Below are 25,415 nucleotides of genomic sequence, written 5' to 3'. Positions count from 1 at the left end.
GGACCTGCTCAGCAGAGAAGCCCACACTAGACCAGGAGCCCCCAGGTCCTTCCCTGGCCCCTGCGTCCCTCTGTCCCCCACACGAGCTCCAGCTGGCTCACAGCCAGGTGCTCAGGGTCTGCTGCTCTGCGCCCACCTGCAGCAGGAACCTGCACCTTCCCCAGAGCACCTCCAGGGCTGGGAGACGACTGGCCCAGCAAGGACCAGAACCCTGTGCCCAGGACGGGCAGAGGGAGCCCGGGGAGGCCCTGGGAGGAGGACCAGCCCGGGTCACCCTCACCTGGAAGGGGCCGGCTCAGGAGGGCACCAGGGAGTTTGTGCTGCGTCCTGGCCCTGGAGGGACGAGGACAGGTCAGGCAGACAGCAGAAGGGGTGAGAGGGCAGCACTGCTGTCTGAGCCGCCTGCAGGGGGCCCAGGCCCACCCCACCCAGTCCTGGGGACAAGAGCCAGGCTCTGGGAGGGCAGTTCCCCTTCCTGTGGGCAGCTGATGTGACATCCCTATGACAGGCAGAACCCGGCCTCCAAGTGGCCACACCCTCTGTGTGTCTGTCCTCCAGCTCCGTGACCTCCTCCATCTGGACCCTGGGACCTCGGGGAGGAAACCATGACCCCCACCCTCACGGCCCTGCTCTGCCTGGGTGAGATGTGAAGGAGGGAGGGGACACCCTGTTCTGGGGGGACCCAGCCCACAGCCAGGCCCTGGCCATCAGGAGACCCAGGGCCCAGGAGGCTGTGGGGGGACAGGGCCTGCTCAGGCCTCAGGGGCTCCCCTCTCACAGGAAATCTCTTCCAGGGCTGAGTCTGGGCCCCGGGACCCGAGGGCAGGCAGGTGAGTGTCCCAGCTGTCCAGGTCCTCCTCCTGGGGACCAGGAGCCACCCTGGGCAGTGGGTGGAGAACAGAGTTGGGGGCTGAGGCTGGGGAGCCTGGAGGGGGCTGGGCTGAGGGCTGGGATCTGAGGGGCTGTGCTGGGACCCAGCCTCTGATTCCCTTGCAGGGACCCTCCCCAAGCCCACCCTGTGGGCTGAGCCAGGCTCTGTGATCTCCTGGGGAAGGCCAGTGACCATCTGGTGTGAGGGGCCCCTGGAGGCCCAGGAGTTCCGTCTGGATAAAGAGGGAAGCTCAGGGCCCTGGGACAGACAGAGCCCACTGGGGCCCAGGAACAAGGCCAAGTTCTCCATCCCATACATGACTGAGCACCATGCAGGGAGATATCAATGCCGCTATCTCAGCCCTGCTGGGTGGTCAGAGCACAGTGACCCCCTGGAGCTGGTGGTGGTGACAGGTGAGAGGACACTCAGGGGCCCCAGCCCCAGGCTCTGCCCTCAGGAAGGGGGTCTGCTCCCAGGTGTCCCTCTCACAGCCCAGCTGGGGATGGTGTGGGAGGAGGGAGCCATGAACACCTGCCTCCTTCTCTCCTAGGAACCTACAGCAAACCCTGGCTCTCAGCCCTGCCCAGCCCTGTGGTGACCTCAGCAGGGAACGTGACCCTCCAGTGTGTCTCAGGGCAGAGATATGACAGGTTTGTTCTCACCAAGGAAGGAGGACACAACCTCACCTGGACCCTGGACTCACAGCGACACACCAGTGGGCAGTATCAGGCCCTGCTTCCTGTGGGCCCCGTGACTCCCAGCCACAGGTGGACATTCACATGCTACGGCTATTACAGGAGCAAACCCCAGGTGTGGTCAGAACCCAGTGACCCCCTGGAACTCCTGGTCTCAGGTGAGGAATTCGCATTCTCATCCATTCGTTTTTTAAGGCAACTGATGTGTTCCTGGAATATTGAAGTGTCCTAGATAAGAGCCTAGAATCAGGGTCTCCTCACCAGAGTCCCCAGGAGTGAGAGTGACCTGCAGGGAGGACGGGGGGAGGCCGGGGGTTGGCAGGGTCCAGCCCTCAGCCCAGGCTCCTCTTCCTCCAGGGGTGTCCAGGAAGCCCTCCCTCCTGACCCAGCAGGGTCCTGTCCTGGCCCCTGGAGAGAACCTGACCCTCCAGTGTCACTCAGACGTCACCTATGACAGATTCACTCTGTCCAAGGAGGGGGCACTGAACCTCCCCCAGCGCCCTGCCCAGCAGCCCCAGGCTGGGCTCTCTCAGGCCGACTTCCTGCTGGGCCCTGTGAGCAGCTCCCACGGGGGTCGGTACAGGTGCTACGGTGGACACAGCCTCTCCTCTGAGTGGTCGGCCCCCAGTGACCCCCTGGACATCCTGGTCTCAGGTGAGGAGCCCAGAGGGTGCAGTCAGGGACCCAGACTCTGCACAGCCCTGTTGGGGAGCCCCAGGAGGTGATGGCCAGGGTGAGGTGTGGGGTCTCAGGAGGGAGAGAGACAGGAGGGGGCAGAGAGGACAGAGACAGGGGGACACAGGGACAGGAAGAATCAGAGACAATGAGACACACAGAGAGCACAGGGTCCTTAGAGAGAGGCCCTGGGGAGGTCTCAGCTCAGAACAAGCTGGGGCCACCCTCACCCTCCTTCCTCTCTCTAGGACAGCTCCCTGACACACCCTCCCTCTCAGTGCAGCCTGGTCCCACAGTGTCCTCAGGAGGGAATGTCACCCTGGTGTGCCAGTCAAACTGGATGGACACTTTCCTCCTGTGCAAGGAGGGGGCAGCTGATCCCCCCCTGCGTCTGAGAGCAGAGTACCGAGCCCCATGGTACCAGGCAGAATTCTCCATGAGAGCTGTGACCTCAGCCCTCGGGGGGACCTACAGGTGCTATGGCTCTCACAGCTCATCCCCCTACCTGCTGTCATGGCCCAGTGCCCCCCTGGACCTGGTGGTCTCAGGTGAGTGACCCTGACCCCATCCTATTTGAGCTCCAAGAGTCACTCTGGGCCCTTTCCCCTACAGAGCTCTGTGACATGAAGACAAGAGGGGAGGAGAGTGGAGGATCCCGGGGAGGGTCCTGCCCCCAGAGGAGGTAGAGAGTGGGGACCTCCCACTGTGGCATGTCCACTGCTCAAGATCAGGCAGAACTAGGAGCAGGAGGGATGGAAGGAGACCTGGTGACCCTCAGAGGGGGCAGGATGGAGACTGGGGATAGGAGAGAGACCCCACCCTCCCCTCCTGAGTGAGTCTCCATCTCAGAATCAAAACCTGAGGGTGTCCACCCCCAGCGCCCACTCCTATGGCCACCAGACCCAGGCTGGGGTGGCCCTTGGCAGGGCCCTGCTGAGCTCACCTGGTGGCCCATCTCACTGCCCACCTGGGACGTGGGAAGGTCCTGCACCTGATCCCTGGGGGACCCTGGGCTCACTGTCCACTCTGCCTCTGCTCCTCACCTCTGTGCTGCCCATGGCCGCCCCTGAACACCTCAGCACACTCGCCTGACTGAGGTCCAGCTGAGTTTCTCAGGTGATTTGTGGTTTAAGTAATTCTACACTTATTTTTGCTGGGAGTGGGTTGAATTTGTCATTTATTATGCAGAATAAGTTTTCATTGCTTTTTCTATTTAATTAACACAGACAGAACCTATTTTTGAGGTCTATGTGATGGGGTTTCCATTGTGTTTAGTATCATGTGATAGAAGCTCAGCATGTGGCCCAGGTGGACCTGAACTCCCACCCCAGGCATCCTCCTGCCTCAGCCTCACAGGTGGTTGGGATGACAGGGACCTGCCACCACGTCTGGCTCAATGTGATGTTCTGACACACATTCCATAAGGACCCCGTTAAGGCCACGAGCATATTCCTGCCACCACGTCTGGCTCAATGTGATGTTCTGACACACATTCCATAAGGACCCCGTTAAGGCCACGAGCATATTCCTGCCACCACGTCTGGCTCAATGTGATGTTCTGACACACATTCCATAAGGACCCCGTTAAGGCCACGAGCATATTCCTCACCTCGAGCCGTGAGCAGTGAGCAGTGGTCACTTCCTCCTGGTAGGGACATTCAGGTCATCTCTTCCTGCTGTTTGGAGGGGTCCCTTGTACTGTCTCAGCTCCAAGAGTAGAGTGGTGCCCGCTGACCATCGTCCTCCCTCCGTCCTCCCTCCGTCCTCCCTCCCGATGGGCTAATGGCTGTTCTTTCTAGTCACCTGTTCTGGGGGCTCAAGTTCAGACGCCACATGGGAGTGAAACACTGTGGAGTTGGTCCTCAGGACCTGGTTCCTCTCACCAAGAACGTTACTGAGAAGGGCCAGCTCCCGCGTGGTTTTAGGGCTGCCCAGGACTCCTGTGTGTGTGTGTGTGTGAGAGTGTGTGAGTAAGAGTGTGTGAGTGTGTGTGTGTGTGTGTGTGTGAGAAGTGAGTGTGTGTGTGTGAGAGTGTGTGAGTAAGAGTGTGTGAGTGTGTGTGTGTGTGTGTGTGAGTGTGTGAGTAAGAGTGTGTGAGTGTGTGTGTGTGAGTGTGTGTGTGTGAGAAGTGAGTGTGTGTGTGTGTGAGAGAGTGTGTGCGAGAGTGTGTGTGTGAGTGCATAGGTGTGTGTGAGTGTGTATGAGTGTGTGTCTGTCCATCTGAGCTGCCCTGAGCACTGCTGCCATGAGCCTGGGAGCCCAGGTGTCCTTTGACGTCCTGACGTCCTGTCCTTAGTGTCTTCCCAGGATGGTGCTGCGGGTGGCACAGCTCTATTTGCAGGGGGAGGCCCTGCACTGCTGCCCACATGGGTGCCCTGTCCACCCCACCCAGCTCCTCCCCTCCACCGCCCACCAGCACTGGCTGCTTCAGGCCCGTGACTCAGCCAGTCGGCTGGGCGAGGCGGCTCCTCAGGAGCCTCTGATGGCGTTTCCCTCTAGTGGACGATGCCCAGTGCCCAGCCCCTTGCCCTTCACGTAACTGTTGGTCACATGCGTGTCTCCTTCTGGGAAATGTCTGCTCAGGTCTTTGCCCATTTTAAACTGGACCCCCTGTTTCCGTGCTACTGAGACAGTGCAGACGGGCACCTCTGGTCAGATGCACAGGGGACAACTGCTCCCCTCCATTCTGCCGTCCCTCTCTGCCCCCTGAGGACCTCTGCTGAGCAGGAACGTTTCAGTTGGATGCTGTTTTTGCTTGTGTTGCCTCTGCTTTGGGCTCTTATCCAAAAGTCCCTCCCACTCCCACGTCCTGAGCCATCTCCTCTGTGTTTCCGTCTAGTGCTGCCAGAGTCTGACTTTAGATTTAATAATGTTAATATTGATCTTATTTAGATTTTGGGTTGGTTTTGTAGATGGTGAAGACCAGGGTCAGGGTTCCTCCTCCTACGAGTGGATGCTCAGTCCTCCACACAGTGGCTAAGGGACTGTCCTCTCCCATGTGCTCAGCTCTTTCCAAACACGTTGGGGGGGGGGGGTGTGCACTCGTCTCTGCCTCCCACTGGGTCCCCAGGGCTGTGTCTGGCTGAGCCAGTGCCCTGCGGCTGTGCCTGGGAAGTCTTTGCCCTGTGTTTTGGATCAGGTGGTGTAATGGCCTGGCTGTGTGCTTCTTGCTCAAGATTGTTTAGCCTCTCAGTGTCTTCTGAGGCCCCACACAAATTTGAGCATTTTTTCTATTTCTGGGAAGAATGTCCTCAATATCCTAAGGATTGCACGGAATCTGTCCATTTGGAAAACATTATTAATTCCAAGACACAAACAGGGAATGTCTTTATATGTATTGGTGCCTTCTGTTTACAGTTTCTGTGTAGAATTCTTTCCAGTGTTGGTTGAATTCGTTCCTAGGTCTCTTGTTGTTGTTATTTTCACCTCTTATGATGGGATTTCCCCCAATTTCCTGTTACAGAATTCACAATTGTCACAGACACCCCACTCAGTTCCTATGCTGATTGGAGTCTTGAAACGTTGACTGATTGGTTTTTTGGTTCTGACAGTCAAGGGGACTCGTCAGGGTCTCCCTTGTGAGGCCGTGTCCCCTGCACATAGCGCTGCTTTGGCTTCCACTTCATGAGGTGGGTGGCCTTGGTGGCCTTCTTGCTGGTTGTCCCAACAGGACTCCAGGGCTCTGTGCAGTAGAGGTAAGCGTGGGAGTGCCCAGGTGGCCCCAGGTCCTGGAGGGGAGGCCCCTGCTCTTCCTGTTGACAACGAGGTCAGCTGGGCGTGTGTCCTGTGACCTCACTGCGGAGTGGTGGACACCCACCTGACGTGTTGAGTGTTTGTCATGAAGGGAGGTTGAAGGACCCTGATCTTCCCCTCTGCCAATGTGAACGATCCAGTGCTGATTTGCTCAGGTGACAACTTCCCTTTGCCCCCTTGGGAAGACCCCCCGGGCACAGTGAATGGCTTGCAGTGTGACCTGAGCTCAGTGGGTGCTTCCCTGAGCATTCTGCACCTGCTCTCCAGGATACGCGTCTGCAGTGTGCTGTGGTGTTGTGTCCTTGTCTGGCTTCTTCTGTTTCAACGAGAGTTTCCCTCTCTCCTCCCTTCTTTTGCTCTAGCTTCCAGATACGAGAGAAAACACTCAGCCTTTGAGTTTCTGAGTCAGGCCTAGTTCATTTACCATGACCTTCTCCTCTTCCACCCATTTACCCGCCAACGACAGGATTTCTCTGTGGCCGAGTACAACTCCGTGGTATATGATGCCACATTTTCTTTGTCCCTTCATCTGTTGATGGGCACCTGCTGTTTTCCTGTTTCTTAGAAGCAGCTGGTGCCACCAGCCCCTCCCACAACCTGTCAGACCCCAGCACTGGTGAGTAAGGGGCACTGGGTTATGGGCTGTGCTCAGGGGTCAGTCCCATCAAGATAGGTGGGCGATCTGTGGACCTGCAGGGGTCCCTGGGGTGACCTGGGTCTGCACTGACCTCCGTGACCCCTTGGTCCCCATTGCAGCCTCACCCCACAGGGACTACACCATGGAGAACGTCATCCGCATGGGCCTGGCTGGCTTGGTCCTGCTGGTCCTCGGGATCCTGCTGTTTGTGACTCGGCACAGCCAGAGAGGGACCCAAGATGCAGGCAGGAGGTGAACATGGAGGGAGCAGTGCATCTCCCTGCAAAATGGAGCTGGGGGAACACACCTGATGCTCCCAGGAGACGGGGAGGAAGTCGGGTGTGCATCAGGAGGGTTGGCTGAACGCTGGGTGGACGTGGCTTCCAAGGGAGACGTCTGGACTGAGGCGTGGGGTCCTCCTCCAGGAGGTGGGGGTAGAGCCTGCCTTGGCCCTCCTCCCCTCACCCCAGGACCCTGGGTGCACCCACAGCCCAGGACCCCCACATGATTTGGACCCTCGTTCTCTCACCAGGTTCCTGTGATACATTTTCATAATATTAAAGGCCACTCTCCTGCTGTGCAGTATTGACTCTCTCTCTCTCTGAACATGGATTTTGATTAACTGAACCAAAGGAAAAAGATTCCAGATTTCAAAAGATGAGTCCATATGATATGTGGCACCCCCTGAGGGCCCCAGGAGCCTATGTCTTCTGCAGGTGCCACTCTTGGTTCTCCAGAGACCCCACTGCTGGGCGTTGCCACCTGGGGCTGGGGAGTCAGGCAGCCTGATGGTGTCGGTCAACCGCCCTGTGAAAGTACAGTGTCCTGATTTCTGCCTTTCCTCATGACCATGGGGTGTATGTCCCCTCAGTCACCTTCAGGTGTCAGGGTGGCCTCCTGGATCACGGGCTGGGAGGCCGTGGGTGGGATGAGGGGGGGGGGGGAACCATCATGAGGGAGGGGGAGCCCGCTGTGCCAGCCAGCATGGCCTCTGCAGCTCTGGGCACCTACGCTTCCTTCCCTTAGAGGTCGTGATAACTGATTCCCAATTATTTGGTGCATTTCAATAAAATTGTGAGTCCAACCTAAGAGCCAAGCAGCAGCCTTGTGGGGGGAGAATGGGGGACAGTAAGTCTTAGCATGGGAGTGGCGAGTGCGGCTGGCTAAGGAAAGTGAGGAGGTGCTTGCTGGCTGGTGAGCAGGAGGAGACACGGCCTGGGGAATCAGCCTGGGGACACGGTCACAGGTGACAGCAGTGGGGATCCTGTGGGTCAAATGCCATAAGGTAGAAGCCCACCTACAAAGAGACAGGCAGGCAGAGCTGTCACAGGGAACCGTCCTCTGTCCCAGACAACAGCACTACAGGTCTGTCCCCTGGGTGGGGAGGACAACAGGAAATCCCTCTCCAAACCACCACACAGAGGTAGCCTCAGCCGCCCTGGGGAGGGAGGACACAGACACCCAGAGCCCCACCCTCCAGGCCGAGGCCTGTGACGGCTGAGGCTGAGGCTGGAGGAGGCCTAGAGAGCTCCTTCCCACTCCCCAGTGAGCAAGGGCAGGGCAAGGCCAGCAGGTGAGGGGCCAGCTGGACCACGTGACAGGTGCCCTGTGCCACCAGCTGTGTGCGCGGACCCCGTGTACATGTGACGGCATGGGAGCTGTGACCCTGGGCATGCAGGGGCACCGTGTGTGCAGTGAGCTGTGCGTGGAGTGACCCTGCATGAGGCTGAGGGGAGCTGGGGTGCAGGAAGGCAGGGCATCAGGCCCAGCCCTGGGGACGCCCTCTCCCCAGGACAGTTACCACCCTGTGGCTGAGCGTCCCTCTGTGAGCAGCTGGGAGGCCTGGCTGGGTGCTGCTGGGTGACCTGCAGCCACCTGGGGGTCCTGATGCACAGAGCAGGTCCAGCAGGAGGTGGCAGCACGGCCCCTTCCTGGGCTGAGCACGGGTGGGACAGCCCTCAGCTCCTGTGTGAGGACCCAGAATGTCCTGCTAACTTAAAGGGACCCGGCTGCCCCTCAGTGGATGGGTCAGGTGGCCATGCCACCCTGGGTGAGGACATGAGCACACCTGATGTGGCAGTGAGCTGCTCCAGGGTCACCTCGCCCTGCCGGGTGTGGCTGCTGTCCTGAGCATGGGTGACGAGCAGCCTGGAGGGGTCCCCTGCAGTGTCACCTTCTGTGGGGCTCTCTCTCCACACAGAACTAGGCCCAGATGTAGCAGTGGACACAGGCAGGACGTATGGGTCTTAATATCTAAGGTCCCTCCAAACCCATGTGGTAAGTGGTCACCATGGGGGGGGTGGGGGGGGGACTTGAGGGAGTGACTGAGCACGGGGCTGTGTCCCTGTGCCTGGGGCTGGTATGGTGCTGAGGGGAGCTCTTCCTTCTGCCCTTCTGCAGTGAGAGGAACCCCACCGGCTGCACCCCAAGGGCAGGCTGGCCAACTCCACGTCCTCTTGCAGCAGAGCGCTTGCAAGTGTCTGTTCCTTCTAGAAGCCACAGGGCACTCAGGCCACTGTGAAGGCTCCTCCCCAGAGCCGGGAGCTTTCCAAGGCCTCCTCCCCTCCTCCCCTGCTCCCCTCCTCCTCCCTCCCCTCCTCCCTTGCTCTCCTCCTCCCTTTCCCCTCCTCCCCCTGCCTCCCTCATCCCTCCCCTCCCTCCTCTCCCTCCCCCTCCCCCCTTCTCCCTCCCCCTCCCCCCCTCTCCTTCCCCTCCCTCCCCCCTCCCTCCCCTCCCCCTCTCCCTCCCACCTCCTCCCTCTCCCCCTCTCCTCCCCCTCCTCCCCTCCTCACTCCCCCTCCTCCCCTCCTCACTCCCCCCTCCTCCCCTCCTCACTCCCCTGTGTCCTCCCCCCTCCCCTGCTCACCTCCTCCCTCCCCTCCTCCCCTCCTCCCTCCCCTCCCCCTCTCCCTCCCCCTCCCCCCTCTCCCTCCCCCTCCTCCCCTCCTCCATCCCCTCCCCCTCTCCCTCCCCCCTCCTCCCCTCTCCCTCCCCCTCCTCCCCTCCTCACTCCCCCTCCTTCCTCACTCCCCTGTGTCCTCCCCACCTCCCCTGCTCACCTCCTCCCTCCCCTCCTCCCCTCCTCCCCTCCCCTCCCCCCTCCCTCCCCCCTCCTCCCCTCCTCCCCTCTCCCTCCCCCTCCTCCCCTCCTCACTCCCCTGTGCCCTCCCCCCTCCCCTGCTTACCTCCTCCCCTCCTCCCTCCCCTCCCTCCCCCCTCCCCTCCTCCCTCCCCTCCTCCCCTCCTCCCTCCCCTGATGGGGTTGTGCGGCTGTACACCTGGGTGCGAGTCTCTCTCTCAGTGTGAGGATTTTCCCTCTTGAGGGTAAATTCGAGGAGTGGTCTCGCTGGGTCACAGGCGGCTCCACGCCTGGTGCCTTGAGGAGCCTGGTGCGACTTCACGGTGGCTGTGCTGATTCACAGTCCCCCACAGTGTCCATGTGCTCCCTCTCCCCGTCCTCTCCGTGAGGTCCCGGCCCCAGCCCTTGCCGAGTCCCACCGTATACTTGTAGGACTTTAATTGTGCAGAGTCAGTTGGGTGCAGTGTGGCCATCTGATGTACGTACACCACGTGTGGTGGCCACACGTCCCTAGAGCACCTCTAAACCATGCACACGCCCATCTCCACGGCTGAGTCCTCTCCCTGTGTGTGCCTGTGACGCGCTGGTTTGGCCAGGGGACGGCTTCTCCTTGGGCCTGGAGACCTCGAGCCCCCCCCCCCCCATCAAGCCCGTCCTAGGACGTGCTGGACTGCGAGCCCCGTCCCCGTCCCCCGTGTGGGACACTGACCGGGTGCTCTACCTCGAGTTCTTGGTCCCCGCCACCCACCTCCTCCGACCCCATGGTGACCCCGGTTCCACGTGCCAGTTCTGCGACGTCCACCATGAGAGAGACACGGCCCTCGCGGGCTCCGGCCTCCTGGGAAGTGGCACCTCCCTCCTCCCAGGCACCAAGCCCTGTCCCAGCCTCGCACAGCTGCTGGGGCTTTGTCGCAGGGCGCTCAGCAGCCTCCCCGCCTCTGTCACTGGAGGCCAGGGGTCCCACCACCCAGCTGTGACGACCAAAACCTCTCCAGACATCTCCGTCTGTCCCCAGCTCAGGCGCGGCTCGCCCAAGAGCGTCGCAGAGGTGTGGAGAGTCCTCCGTTATTCCGAATGACAAGGACTGACAAGGACGGGTGTGTTGGTGGGAGCGGCTCTAACATCAGGACTGCGGGAGCTTCCCCGAGTGTGGGGGGCGCCCTCGGCAGCCACTGGACCCCCTCCCTGTGCAGCTGGCGCCCCCCACCCTTCTCGGAGCACCAGGTGGCCACGCTGCTGGACAGCTCACCTGGACAAAGGTGGCCAGCAGGCGGAGCGCCAAGACCCCAACCCTCTTGGTCCAGGGCGGTCAGCACAGAGGCACCAAGGCCAGGAGGCTCCCGGAACCTTCCTCAGCACCCCGCCTGAGCGGTTCCTGCGGGGACATCATCCTCGGTCCCGAGGCCCCCCCTGCCTGGGGAGCCACCCCTGGCACAGGGCAGAGTGGGGCCGAGTGGGTGTCCCCCCCCAGGCCTGCTCCTCCATCCTGAGCTGACTGGCCCCTGGGCGTCCACACACACTGCAGAGTGCGTCACAGGATTACTGTGACGAGGACACCAGGAAGCAGATGCCAGCAGCAACGTCCCTGAGGTCAGGGGTAGCAGGGGAGTGCGGGTGACAGCTCAGGGGGCAGGCGGGGCCCTGGGAGGACGGAGAGGAACGGGACACAGAGGTGACCGCAGCGCAGGGAGAGGGCCCAATGCCCCGAGTGGTGCCCTTTGAAGGGGTTGACTTCACGTCACGTGAGATTCACCTCAATAAAAAACAAGCCCTGGCCAGGAAGGGGTTTAGTGCCTTGAAGAGCCGGGCACAGAATTGCCCCGTGGTCCTCCTGTCCACCACACGTGGGGACGGCCACAGGGATCGCAAGAAGGATGCCCGCAGGTATTTGTGGGCACAGTCACAGCAGCAGCGCGCCCAGCAGCCCAGAGGTGGAAATAAGCCAGGTGTCGGCCGACAGATGATGGTTTCTACACACCACGGAATACTACTCAGCTGTGAAAAGGAGTGGAGTTCCCACCCGAGCTTCAAAACCAACAAACCTTGGAGAGACTTGTTAAGGAAACGAGCAAAAAGACAAACAACGAATGAGTCTGCCTTTATTAGGCACCTAGCGGAGTCAGTTTTTAGAGATTAGAGGTAATCTGAGACTGTGGGAGGAAGAGTGGCGAGTTACGGCTTCAGGATTACAGGGTTATTCTGGTCACGAATTTCAGGTCAACCTCAACAATTTAGCAAGACCCTGTCTTAAAATAAAAATTAAAAAGGGCTGGGGGTGTAGCTCAGTGGTGTAGTAGTGCCTGCCTAGTATACGCAAGGCCTGGGTTCAATCCCCAGGACCTCACACACAAAAATTCAGGGTTTCTGTTTGGGGTAATAATAATGCTATAAATAGACAATGCTCCTGAGATAAAGGAATCATATGAAAAAAAATGCTCATCATCTCTAGCAATCAGAGCAATGCAAATCAAAGCTTCTCTAAGATTCCATCTCACTCCCGTCAGAATGGCAGCTATTATGGAGACAAACAGCAATAAGTGTAGGTGAGGATGTGGGGAAAAGGCTCACTCACACACTGCTGGTGGGACTGCAAGCTGGTGCAGCCAACATGGAAAGCAGTATGGAGACTCCTTGGAAATCTGGGAATGGAACCTCCATTTGACCCAGCTATCCCTACAGGGACACAGCCACATCGATGTTTATAGCAGCACAGTTCACAATAGCTAAACTGTGGAGCCAACCTAGATGCCCCTCAGTGGATGAATGGATAAAGAAAATGTGGCATTTATACACAATGGAATATGACTCGGCAATAAAAGAGAATAAAATCATGGCATTTGCAGGTAAATGGATGGAGTTGGAGAAGATAATGCTCAGTGACGTCAGCCAATCCCCAAAAAACAAATGCTAAATGACTTCTCTGATTTAAGGATGTTGATCCATAATATGCTGGAGGCAGGGGAGAGGGTGAAATGAACTCTAGACAGGGCAAAGGGGAAAGGGGGATTGGGGAGGGGACATGGGGGAGGAAAGACAGTGGAATGAGATGGACATCATTACCCTGAGCACATGTGTGAAGACACAAACGGAGTGACTCTACTTTGTGTACAGCCGGAGACAGGAAAAATCGTGCCCTATACGTGTGATTTGAATTGTGGCCACATAAAACAAATTAAAAAAATTTTAAATGCCAATAAAAAAAAAAGAAAAGAAATGCTATATAAATAGATGGTGTGATGGTCACCCAGCGCGGTGAATGTCATTGATGTCCTTGAATCAATGTTTAAAGTGGCAATTTTTATTTCATGTATATTTTATGTATAAAAATACTCCAAAAAATATTTTAGACAGGAAATGTTGTCAGGTCCTCCCCCTTCCATCCACCTGTGTCCCCGGAGGGAAGGGAGGAGGCGGCGTCCACGGCTGGCTCTGACAGGGCTCTGGGTTCTGCAGGGGACTTTCCGCGGTGGCCAGGAACGGGAGCGTGAGGCCCGGCTGCCGGGGAACACAGGGTCCTTCCCGTACCAGCTGGGGAACGCCCCGCGCCTGGTGGGAGCCGAGGTCCCCCTCCCCGTGTGGCCGTGAGCTCTGCTGGGCGCCACCAGTGCCAGTACAGGCAACGTACCCTGGTCAGAGGGAGCCCAGCCCTGGAGCTGGTGGTGACAGGTAAGGGGCCGACTGTTTTAGAGACTTGCAGACTCGCTGAGGGGCCGCTGTCAGGCTCCCTGCCCCAGCACCAGCTCCGCCCGACTGCGCCCCGCGGCTCCTTCCTGATGGCGGCTGGCCCTTGGCCAGGGCCCACGCGGGCGTGGATGTCCTCAGCTCCTACAGGTCCTGCCCTGGGACCTCCCCAGGCTCTCGCTGCAGGCTGTCACCTCTGCAGCCCCCGGGGCTGCGTCTCAGCCCCGTCCCAGCCATCGAGACAGCTGGGCCCAGGGCCCCCAGGACTCCCCACTCCTGGGGGTCAGGGGAGGCTGCTGGGCCCCGGGTCACCTCAACAAGACCCGGGTGGGGACTCCGCCCCCATTGCAGCCAGGCCTGCTTGAAGCTCGGGTGGTGGGACTCTGGGTCCGTCGGCCACCACACAGTGGGACGGCTCTCGTCTCTGCTCTCGGCAGCCGCGGTCCTAATAAGGAGGCAGTAGAGAAGGGGCCCGTGGGATGGAGAAAAGACCAACAGACACACGCCCAGGCCTGGGCAGGCTGGCCACCCGGCGCTGGCCAAGCAGGCTGATTGAGCAGGTTCTTCATCCCACGGTGAACTGTGGGGCGTCTCGGCCACGGTGACGATCTGCAGGACACAGCGCCAGAGAGGCAGCAGGGTCGTCCCACTGTGCTCAGAACTCTATCCTGGGAGCTGGTGCCGGACCCAGTGGAAACTGATACAGCCACACACCTTCCACGTGGCCCCAGGGCTGGCGTCACCACAGCCACTGGGGCCTCTCGACCTGCACCATCCATCACAAGGCAGCTCCCTGCGCAAACACAGCCACGAATGTCACACAGGCCGAGATCTGGATGACCGTCGTCCACCATGCAGTGTCTCCCGTGGCCACTGCTGTGGCTCCACAGACGTGGACACCACCTGCTTTCTTGTTGGAGACCCGAGCTCACCCCTTAGGGATGGCGTCTCTCCGGAGCTCACGGGGGTGCTGGGACTTGTCTGCAGCAGAGTGTGGACCCCGCTCCCGGCCCGCGGCAGCTCCCATCCCCCGCACAGAGGCAACAGGGAGGGGACAGAGGGTAAAGAGAGGCTGTGACATCAGCACTCCTGGGCAGCCCGGCAGGGAATCGTCCAGGGGTCTGTCCAGGGATGCGTCTGCAGGACAGGGGCACACTCACGGGGACAGAGCTGATGAACAGGGAGGCTATCCTGTCCTTCCCTGCTGCATGGGTGAGCCCGGGGAGGACTTCAGGCAGGCCAGCCAAGCACTGAGAGACAGTTTGTGGCTCCCGCTCCCCTGTGAACTCACTCAGTGCACGACCCGGGAGGCTGTCTAGTGCAGGCACCGGGCGCCCATCCAGGACACCAACTTCACTGGCTCAGGAGGAAAAAGCTTCAGAGAACTATTGGCCGTCAGGATCTCGCTGCCCTTGACAACAATGTATCTTGTGTTTGAAAATTGCCCAGGGTACAAGAGCTCTGGCCACAAAATTTAAGGATTAAGGATTGAGCCACATTCCAAGCCCTTTTCATTTTTTATTTTGAAACAGGGTCTCACTAAGTTGTTCAGGGCCTTGCTCAGTTGCTGAGGCTGGCCTTGAACTCACAATCCTCCTGCCTCGGCCTCCTGAGCCTCTGGGATCACAGGTCCATGTGTAACATTCACACTCAATGTTAAAGTTTTAACATTTCTGTCCATCAAAAGAAACCGGGAAAGTGATGATAACAATTGAGCTCCCATAGTCAAGCATTCACCACGCCCGGCCTTCAGTGCATGTTAAACCACTCCCTGTTGGGGTACAGAGCTTCAGTTGGCAAGAGGAAAAAGTCCCGGGCATCCGCCTCATAGCAGGTGAGACTCCGAGCCCCCCTGGGCCACACTCAGTGTCAGCTTGGAACCTCAGAAACTGGAAGAACAGGCTTCGAATGTTTCTACCATAAAGAATTGGCAAGTGCATGAGGAGACAGTTCCCTAACCTGATCTGGACCTCGCACATGGACACGTCACCCCAGAATGCACACAACTTCGTGTCCTGAGTGTACCTGTTTAAAATAAACTTAACTGAAATTTTAAAAGTGATTATATGGCAAATCTTATGTATATTTCTGCGTATTTCACAGTTGTTAAGAGTACATTGTGGTCTACAAGAAAAAGGGAGACCGGTGGCTACCTGGGGCTCTGACATGGGGGACCCACTGCAGCCGGCAACACCCTAACGTAGACGTGGCTGCGGCTCTGTGGCTCTGGACACACGGTGCAGCCATCACGCTCCGCACTGTGGACGGGCAGAGTGCAATGCAGGTGGATGTCCTCCCCATTAAAGTCACATTTGTAAAAACACCAAGGCCAGGCACCATAATCCCAGCCACTGGGAGGCTGAGGCAGGAGGATCCCAAGTTCCAGTCCAGCTTGCACGACTTAGTGAGACCCTGTCTCAAAATCAAATTTTCTAAAAGGCTGGGGATGCAGCTCAGGGCAGAGCAGCCCTGGGTTCAATCCCGAGTCCTGAAAAATTAAACAAAATAAAATGCGAGTGACCAAGGTAGGGAAAGGGACCCTGTCACACGGTTGGTGGGGCTGAAAATTAGTGCAGTCACTACGGACATCAGCTGAGGCGCCCAAAGGACGGGGCGCAGAGCCCCCATGCGACAGCTGGACCACTGCTTGGTATCTACCCTGAGGACGGGACGCCGTCTAACTACAGTGAGTCACACACGCCGTGTTCACAGCTCACAGCCACCAGACTCGGAGCCAGCCTAGGTGTCCGGATAAAGAGGATGCGGTCTACACACGGAGCTGTATTCACCCATCAAGAACAAAACTGTGGAAATCTGCAGGATAATGGATGGAACTAGAGACCATCGTGTTAAGTCAAAAGAAGGTCAAGGGTCCTGCGTTTTCTCTCATATGTGGACGTCAGAGAAAGTTTTAAAAAGGGAGAGAGGGGAGCTCACTAAAACAGAAGGGAGAGCAGTTATTTTAGTCGGCTTTTTTGCTGGAGGAAAATCGCTCAGGACATGACAGTCAGCAAGCAGAGACAGAGCTCTGGTCATCAAGGACAGAATGTCAGCCCCAGCTGCCCCCGCGGCCCCTCCTCCAGCCACTCCCCACCCACCCACAGTCGGTTAATGCCCTGATTAGGTCGAGGCTCCCACACCCAATCATTCCCCTCTAAACCTTCCCACTTCGTCTGTCACATGAACTTCTGGGGGACACCTCACATCTAAACCACAGCAGCAGGGTAGAAAGGACAGGGGACATGGTTAATGAAATGGACCAAATCATGCTGTGCGTACAAACCTGTCACGATGAAGCCCACGACTGTGTGTGGTCATAATGCACTAGAAAAAATAAATGGCAGAAATGAACAGAAAAAAAAAATGAAATCACCAAAGCCACCTCCTGTGTCAGTTGTGATTGAAGTGGTCACTCAGGACATGAAATCCATCCCTTGCAGCCTGCTTCTGGACCTCCCTAGGGTACAGGTGTGCTCTGAGGTAGAACTGGAGCTGAACTAAGTAGATACAGAGACCCAGCAAGACCCAGAGAGGAGCTCAGAGGGGAGGGGAGGGTTCATTCCACCTCAGCACCCGGCGTCCTGGGAAGATGCTTCCCATCTGCAGGCACCGTCTGGATCCCAGGTCCCCAGACACCTCTCAGTAGCCAGGAACACCTCCTGCCCCATCTGCAGGCACCATCTGGATCCCAGGTCCCCAGACACCTCTCAGTAGCTGGGTACACCTCCCACGTGCCCCATCTGTAGGCACCATCTGGATCCCAGGTCCCCAGACGCCTCTCAGTAGCTGGGTACACCTCCCACGTGCCCCATCTACAGGCACCGTCTGGATCCCAGGTCCCCAGACACCTCTCAGTAGCAGGGTACACCTCCCATGTGCCCCATCTACAGGCACCGTCTGGATCCCAGGTCCCCAGACACCTCTCAGTAGCCGGGTACACCTCCTGCCCCATCTGCAGGCACCGTCTGGATCCCAGGTCCCCAGACACCTCTCAGTAGCAGGGTACACCTCCCATGTGCCCCATCTACAGGCACCGTCTGGATCCCAGGTCCCCAGACACCTCTCAGTAGCCGGGTACACCTCCGCATGGGCTCACCTTTTAGTGCCTCAGTTCCCTTATTTGCGAAGTGCAGAATATCATGGCCAACCTCTCTGGGTCACCATGAGGACTCAAGGTCACCACTGGAAGCTGCTCAGAGCTGGGCTGGACGGCAGGAGGCGTCTTTCAGGTCTGGTGAGCACAAGCCGCCCCGAGGCAGCTCTGCCCAGGTCTCTGCCCGGTGCTGGAGCCAGCTCCCCGCCCCCCGCCCACCACGAGGGTCCTCCAGCACCAGGTCAGCACTGGGGAGCTCCAGAGGAGGGGGGAAGAGTCTGCCTGACGAGAGCTGGCAGGACTCTGGCTGCACAGGGGGCTCCCGGCTGTGACCACAGGGGAGGGGACCAGTGAGGACAAACCTGGGCACCCCTGGTCAGACGGAGGGGGTCCCAGATGAGGAGCGTGGAGGAATGCAACAGTGGTTGTTCTTTCCTCCTCCTGCGTCCGACTACGGAATAGGCTTTTTGTATCATCTCCATTAAAAAAAAAAGGGAAAAGAGTGAACATAAACGTATCTGGTAAAACGCTCTGTGTCTGTTTGTGTCAAGCAGGGAGGAGCAGGCTGCACCGCTCTCTGAAGCTGCCCTGGGCAGGGTCTTGATCAGAATAGAGGGTCGGGGCTCTGAACTGGGGGAATCCACCCCCACACCCCCAAATCGCTGTCAGGAGGAAGGGAGACGGAGGGACAGCAGCCACCTGGGGAGCCCTGTCCCCAAGGTGACACCAGAGCTCAGGTGGAAAGGAGATCAGAGTGACCTTCAGGAAGACGAGCGTCGGGTGGGTTTGCTGTGAGCTACGGGGAGATGGGGAGAAGACCGCGTCCGGGGCCATCACGCATCAGGGTCAGGCGTCGGGAAGGGTCTGTGTAACCAGAGGACCCTTGGGGTCCAAGGACGTCTGCAAACTAAGCGGAGCAGGGGCCGAGGCGACAGGATCCATCCTAGACACCTCCAGGCAGGACCCGAGGAGGCCAGGGCGGCAGGGTATCCTAGTAATGAACCCGAGAGGACACTGCCCTGAGGACGCCAGGGGCAACCTGCGTCCCTGGGTGCTGACCTCGCATCTCCATCCGCCCTCTGAGAGGCTCCAGGGGCCTGACGAGGTGCCCACAGCGGCTGAAGCTCGCTGACCATGACCCTGGCCTGGGCAGACGCTCCGTGCCCGGATGGGACGCAGAGTTAGAGTGAATAACTGTCTGCTCTCAAGGGACAAAAATCACCCTAGAACTGAAAGCTGAGCGTAAAACCTTTCTGATGAAACTGATAACACAGGTGCCTGTCGGTGGGCGGCCACCTGTCATCTCTAAGGGCCTGGGGACGTGGTTTCAGCACCTTAAACAGGAGCTGCTGCTGTGGAGGAGAAGCTCGGAGGGAGGCTGCGCCTCGGGAAGGGCTTCCTTCACGAGAGGGGACCCTGGAGCTAGCAGGGCTGGTGCAAAACCCACCTGTGAACAGGGAAAAACGGAAGCTTCTCCCTGAATCAGGGATCCACGGGGCGCCCACTCCTCCACTCCGACCCAACCCAGGCCTTGAAAGGCCAGCCCGAGGGCCCGAGGAGGGACTCAAAGGGACCCAAACACAAAAGGAAGAGGCCAAACTACCTGCTGGCTGACAACAGGATCCTGTGTCTGGAAGACCCCAAAACCCACCAGAAACGTACGCTAAGTGAACTGAGCCAGGCTCAGAAAGGAGGTCGAGGGTCCTGGGTTTTCTCTCGTGTGTGGGAGCTGGAGAGAAAAACGCGGGGAGGGGGCCTCAGGAAAACAGAAGGGAGAGCAGTAGAGGAAGGGCAGGGGACCAGGGGGCAGGCGAGATCGGGGCATGAGAAGCAGCCAGTTCAGTTACGTGTGTGGAGAGCACAGCGAGTCCCACGGTTGTGTGTCATGTGACAATAACAAAACCAAGACACGAGAAGAGGAAGACCACTCGTAAGCAGTGTAGGACCCCAGACCCCATAGGTTCAGCCACAGCCGCAGAGGCCCCGGCCGCGCTGGGAATCAGGGAGGACGGGACCCTCACCACACACAGAGCCGGGTGCGTCGGGCGCCGGGCAGCAGGGCGGAGCCCAGGTGCCACTAGCCACCCAACCACAGGGCGGCCCAGGGACCGTCCACCCCGATGTCACTGGAGCAGAGGGAGAGAAGCCCTGCCAGGTCGCACAAGATCCCATATCCTGGACGCACACTCTGCTCCTGTCCCCCAGGGCCCTTCACACCCACAGATGGACTCCGCCTGGTCCTTGAACGTGAGCCCTGCCTGGCTTCCTGCTCCACCTTCCAGAAGCCAACCCTACGGGGGTGACCCAGGCTGAGCACGCCGCCTCTTCAGGACCTGGTGGGCCAGGGCAGACACCTCTTCCACCTGGGGAGGGTCCTGTCCCCTGTGCTGGTCATTGCCGTGGCCCAAGGGCGATGGTGGCAGGAGACCCAGCACCTAAGGCCTGCACGCCCAGCTGCACGCTGCTCACGGTGTGAGTTAACACAGCGTGGGCCCAAAGAAGACAGAGCCAGTCTCGAGTTGCCCTCGTGGGGACAAAAGACTCCTTAAACAGCAGAGACACAGGCTGTTGTCCCCACAGGCCATGGGACACTCAGGAGGGGAACAGGGGAACCTGCCTTCCCTTCTCCCAGGCTGGCCAGCGCGGGAACCCCTGGGGACCCAGCAGCACCACGTCTGGGTCTGGGGAAGCTCCCTCCCTCTGCCCACAGAGAGCACCCAGGCCACCCTGAGCTTGGGCGGGGTGTGAAACTCCCTGACCCATCCCCGACACCCCAGAGGTGGCTACATCTAGGCAGCACCCTCATGTGCCTGTCACTCACCCAAAACCGCTGCACGGACTTTCCCATGGTCTGGGTTGGAGCCGTTCTGCGTTTGACCGGAGCGTGGTCCGTGACCACGTGCACTGACCGGAGCTGCTGGAGTGGAGCGCCCCGTGAGCATTCCCCTGTAAGGAAGAGGGTGGTAAATTAGACAAAGGGCACAGGCTGGAGAAAGGGGCGTCTCCCAGCACACGTGGGGTGGAACCCAAGGGCAGAACACCTCACTTTCAAAATTGTCTAGACACTTTGGGGAAGAAAATAGAGAAAAAGAAAACCAGGCCCAGGCCCAGAGGGGGAGGAAGAGCTGTGAAAATCTGGTAAAACCTCGGTGTAGAAGTCCCGGGGCACGGGCGCCGGCCACACCTACCACATCCTGTGCCTGTCCCTGGACTGCCGGCTCAGTCCCCATCCGGCTGCCCAGTCCCCATCTGGCTGCCCCGCATCGGCCTGCAGAATCGTGCCATGCCACCCACACCGGTGGCCCTGCTGTGCCTCGGTGAGTCTCTGGTGGAAGGGCCCCGGGCCAGGTGTGGTGGGCACTGTCCTCATACTGCCTGCGTTCCAGGGCTGCACCTGAGCCTGAGGACCAGCATCCAGAGTGGTGAGTCCTCCCCTAAGGCCCAGAGTCGCCCAGGGTTCAGCCGTCCACCTAGAACTCGGGGGAGGCAGGCTTGGCGGTGCTGGGGGGGCTTGGGCCAGCAGGTGGGCGGCAGCGGGGGCAGGCCGGAGGCTCCCCTGCACCACAGCCTCGCTTCCCTTCCAGAGGTCCTCCCGAGACCCGTCATCCAGGCCAGGCCCAGCTTCATGGTTCCAAAGGGACAGTCGGTGACCCTGTGGTGCTGGGGCACCCGGGAGGCTGAGGAATACCGGCTGCATTTTGAGGGAGGGGTTGCTGCCCTGAAGAGACCAAGACCACCTGGACTCGTGGACAAAGTCAAGTTCCTCATCCCCACCATGACCTCCAGCACAGCAGGGCAATACCACTGCTTCTACCGCAGAGGGGAGCACTGGTCTGAGCCCAGCAGCTCCCTGGACCTGGTGGTGACAGGTAACCCACCCACTCCTAGCAGGACCTGGTGGTGACAGGTGACCCACCCACTCCTAGCAGGACCTGGTGGTGACAGGTGACCCACCCGCTCCTAGCAGGACCTGGTGGTGACAGGTGACCCACCCGCTCCTAGCAGGACCTGGTGGTGACAGGTGACCCACCCGCTCCTAGCAGGACCTGGTGGTGACAGGTGACCCACCCGCTCCTAGCAGGACCTGGTGGTGACAGGTGACCCACCCGCTCCTAGCAGGACCTGGTGGTGACAGGTGACCCACCCGCTCCTAGCAGGACCTGGTGGTGACAGGTGACCCACCCGCTCCTAGCAGGACCTGGTGGTGACAGGTGACCCACCCGCTCCTAGCAGGACCTGGTGGTGACAGGTGACTGACCCACTCCTAGCAGGACCTGGTGGTGACAGGTAGTGGCGGTGAGCACTGCCTGAGCGGTGAGCAACCAGTGGCTCTAACTGTCCATGGAGGTGGCTCAGGTGGAAAGGTCACACTGTGAGCGTCTGGCCACAGTGGGAAAGTAACATGTTTTAAAAACACCACAGAGTGTCCCATCCCTGGGTCTCTGCGGTGGTGGCTCTGGAGGGGACTGTGGTATGGCATCATGCTGCCGATCCTACCCTCAGCCCTGAGGAGCACAGGCCGAGGGCCACTCCCAGAGACATTCCTACTCAGTCCTGGAAGCCGGGCACTGAGAGCCTCGGTCTTGAAGGAGTGCTTGGTAGGACATGGCTGTGACCAGGGCAGATCTGGGACAGGGGAAGGGGGACAGATTCCCGAGAGTGGCCTGTGGCCTTGAGGACTTTGAGACAGGAGGTGGGGGAGCAGGGTCAGCGTGCTGTCCTCCCACCAGCCACCTTTTCTCCCAGGAATGTATGACACACCCACCCTCTCTGTTCAGCCCGGACCTGAGGTGGCCCTGGGGGACAACGTGACCTTCTTTTGCCACCTAGCGACAGCAACCAGCACTTTCTTTCTGCTCAAAGAAGGGAGGTCAAGCCGCACACAGCGTAGCCTCGGGAGCACACAGGCAGAGTTCCCTGTGGGCCCGGTGACCGTGGCCCACCAGGGGACCTACAGATGCTTTGGCTCCTACAACAACCACGCGTGGTCCTTCCCCAGCAATCCGGTGATGCTCCTGGTGACAGGTGAGGACACCCAACCTCCCCTCTCTTCTGGAGCCTAGGGAACCGCAGGTAGAGACGGGGCCATGTGCACGGGACCTCCATATCTCAGCGACCCAGCTGGTCAATGACCGGGACTGCAGAGGGGAAGACCCCTAACCTTTCACCTTCCCTCTCCAGGAGGTGCGGGGAACAGCAGTCTTGCACCCACAGACCCCGCGGATTCCCCGGGTATGTGGCGGCACTTCTGAGCAAAGGGGAGGCGGAAGGCTTCTGCACCTGGCACATGTCGAGGTGTCCACTGAGCCCGGGACAAACAGCCTTGCCTGGGTGGCCCTGGCCCAGGGATCCTTTGAAGGGAGTCAGGATGGATCAGGAATTCCTTATAACCCCTGGAGGAGAAGAGGGCGTGCAGAGGCCGAGTTAAAAGCCACTGGGGGGGGGGGGGGGGTGGCGAGATGGAGTAGGACCGCCCAGGGGGCCCCACAGAGGGAGGCCTTTGAGGAAATGCCCAAAGAGTGGACGGAGAGGGTCGAGAGCTCTGTGGAGGGAGAGTGGATGGCCGCAGCTCCGGGCTGGAAGGTGGCCAGGGTGATCGAGGAAGTGCAATGGGGTCAGGATTGGGAAGGACCTAAGGAGGCGCGGGGGACAGGGACGGGCAGCTCACTCACCAGGGGCAGAAAGGGCGGGTTGGCACCTGCCTGTGTGCGGGGAGGTGACGTTGCCTTCACCAGGAGGCCAGGCTCCCCGGAGGAGCTCCTGGCAGAGGACGGCTGAACTCGTCCAGGGGTGTCCGTCCTCCTCTGCTCCACCTGCCAGATGAAGCCACTGGGTCTCCAGCAGGGAGGGGCCTGGGAAGCAAAGGACCTCACAGCCACCAACCTCACGCCTCCCCTTGCCTGTCACCTACAGATTCCTGTGACCCCTACCTGGTGACCACAGAGTCGGGGTCCCAGAAAGGTGATCAAAGGGGGGGGTGCACAGCCACGCCCTGGAGGAGGAGGGAGGGGCACGGCCACACCCTGGAGGAGGAGGAGGGAGGGGCACGGCCACGCCCTGGAGGAGGAGGAGGAGGAGGGAGGGGCACGGCCACGCCCTGGAGGAGGAGGAGGGAGGGGCACGGCCACGCCCTGGAGGAGGAGGAGGGAGGGACACGGCCACGCCCTGGAGGAGGAGGAGGGAGGGGCACGGCCACGCCCTGGAGGAGGAGGAGGAGGGGGAAGGGGCACGGCCACGCCCTGGAGGAGGAGGAGGAGGAGGAGGAGGGAGGGAGGGGCCTGCACTGCTGCAGCAGCCGCTGCTCTTCTCCCCCAGACCCCACCCGCTGGGACCACACAGCCCAGAACCTCCTCCGGATGGGCCTGGCGTTCCTGGTGCTGGTGGCTCTGGCGTGGCTCCTGGCTGAAGACTGGCTGGGCAGGAGGAGGGCTGCAGCTGGGAAGGCCGGAGGCCGAGAACGCAGAGCTCCTGGAAGAGGGGCCGAGGGACAGTGCCCACAGGTGGCACTGAAGCTGGCTCCTCGGCCTCAAGCCATGTGAGCTCGGCCTGACCCCTAGAGGACAGGTCATCGCAGGAATTGGGCACCAAGGAGGTGACTGCACAGGGTTTGGCAAGGCATCCCAGGGGAGGCAGCCAGTGGGGCGGAGACGCTGGACGCCCCCCTAGACCACCCGGAGCTCTCCGCAGGCAGATGTTCAGGCACCTCGAGAGGACCCAGTGACTTTTTAAATCTGAGTTTTCTGTGGAATATCAGGAGATGTCAAGTCCGGGCTGACAGACAGCCCAGCCGGAGCTCCGGCGTCACATTACCCCCGGTGGCCACGATGCTATTCTCTGTACCATGGAGATGGGGCTGGGACCCGCCCTCTTCACTCCCAGGTCCCCATTCTGGACCTCCGCTCCTCCGTCCCTGTTGACCAGGTGTTCTAAGGTCCAAGAATTTCTCAATTCTTATCAAACTGCAGTCTCCCCACACCAACTTCATCCCGAGCTGAGAGGGACTTGTTGGAGTGAGTTTGTGAGACTCGGATGTTTCATATCCTAATTTACGGCAGGGAGAGACTCTTGGGAAAATAAGGTACAAGTTTTATGTCCCGAGGCTTACATGTGGGCCCTGACCACCAAGGCCTGTGTCCCCTCCAGTCCCACCAAAATCTCTCCCCAAACCTCACAGGGTGAGCCCAATTGCCACAGTTGCGTGACGCATTTTGAAATCCTGAACATATTCTATATCCCAGCAGAAAATGAAGGGTGAGGAGGAAGAGCACCAAAAACCTCTGTTGCCAAGCTAGATAATATTCAATAAAATTAAATTAAAATTCAAAATGAATGCCGACAATGTCCATGATGAACAAAATCTCAGAACTGTAAATGACGATGCACGTTAGTCTGTTAGGGTTGTCACGGCAGGGAGGTGGCCGGTCAGCAACACCTTAGCTCTCAGCTCCGAGGACCAAAGTCCAAAGTCAAGGTCAGGCAGGGCTGGCTCCTCCCAAGGCCCCTCTGGGGCTCCCTGTGGCCTCACAAGTTCGTCCCTCTGTGTCCTGATCTCTTGAGGACATGAGGACATACATAGCAGCAGGCCTCTTCAGCAGCCTCATTAACCTTAATCACTTTTCCAAGTAACCTGGGGGGCCACATTGGGGTGGGGAGGGGCCACAACTCAGCCGTCACAGGACCTGGCTGTGTGTGGAAGAGTAGCTGCCCCTACTCCTGCTGGCCAGACACCAGGCTGGGTGCCCAAGTCGTGGGCTGGGGGCTGCCCCCTGCTGGGTCACAGCATCCTGAAAAGTCACAGAACGGGGGTGAGAGACACAGCTCTTTCAGGGAATTAAGGACCCCGAAGCTCTCTGCCTTCACCCAGGAACGGGCTTGTGTCACATTCACCTCTGAAGCCCGCGGGTTCCTGAGCTCCAGAGCCCCCCATCCCA

At 59.5% G+C, this 25,415-nt stretch overlaps 1 protein-coding gene and 1 long non-coding RNA gene across 8 annotated transcripts; one reads left to right on the top strand and one right to left on the bottom strand.

Moving 5' to 3' along the window:
• Positions 1-528: 528 nt before the first annotated feature.
• Positions 529-24,810, top strand: LOC114079841 (leukocyte immunoglobulin-like receptor subfamily B member 1). Its single transcript, XM_071604912.1, has 17 exons — positions 529-639; positions 795-830; positions 997-1,284; positions 1,422-1,724; positions 1,924-2,220; positions 2,490-2,789; positions 6,560-6,610; positions 6,751-6,885; positions 10,307-10,758; positions 13,164-13,291; positions 20,626-20,801; positions 20,871-20,906; positions 21,069-21,353; positions 22,231-22,509; positions 22,666-22,716; positions 23,398-23,445; positions 23,800-24,810. Exons 1-17 carry the CDS (start codon positions 606-608, stop codon positions 24,021-24,023), a joined length of 3,123 nt encoding a protein of 1,040 aa, XP_071461013.1. The 5' UTR covers positions 529-605; the 3' UTR covers positions 24,024-24,810.
• LOC114079821 (uncharacterized) lies at positions 13,008-18,562 on the bottom strand. Of its 7 annotated transcripts, XR_011705320.1 has the most exons (5): positions 16,675-18,562; positions 14,324-15,879; positions 14,106-14,184; positions 13,336-14,000; positions 13,008-13,205 (listed from the first exon to the last, which is right to left on the bottom strand). It is a non-coding gene; the product is annotated as an uncharacterized lncRNA (long non-coding RNA). The 7 variants fall into 7 exon arrangements; XR_011705316.1 differs by having other exon boundaries at positions 14,106-15,879; XR_011705319.1 differs by having other exon boundaries at positions 13,336-14,184.
• Positions 24,811-25,415: the final 605 nt, after the last annotated feature.

This window comes from Marmota flaviventris, chromosome 18 (genome assembly GCF_047511675.1).
Source record: "Marmota flaviventris isolate mMarFla1 chromosome 18, mMarFla1.hap1, whole genome shotgun sequence".
NCBI lineage: Eukaryota > Metazoa > Chordata > Mammalia > Rodentia > Sciuridae > Marmota > Marmota flaviventris.
The sequence above is the reverse complement of the archived record's forward strand: the minus strand, read 5'-3'. Positions and strand labels throughout refer to the sequence as shown.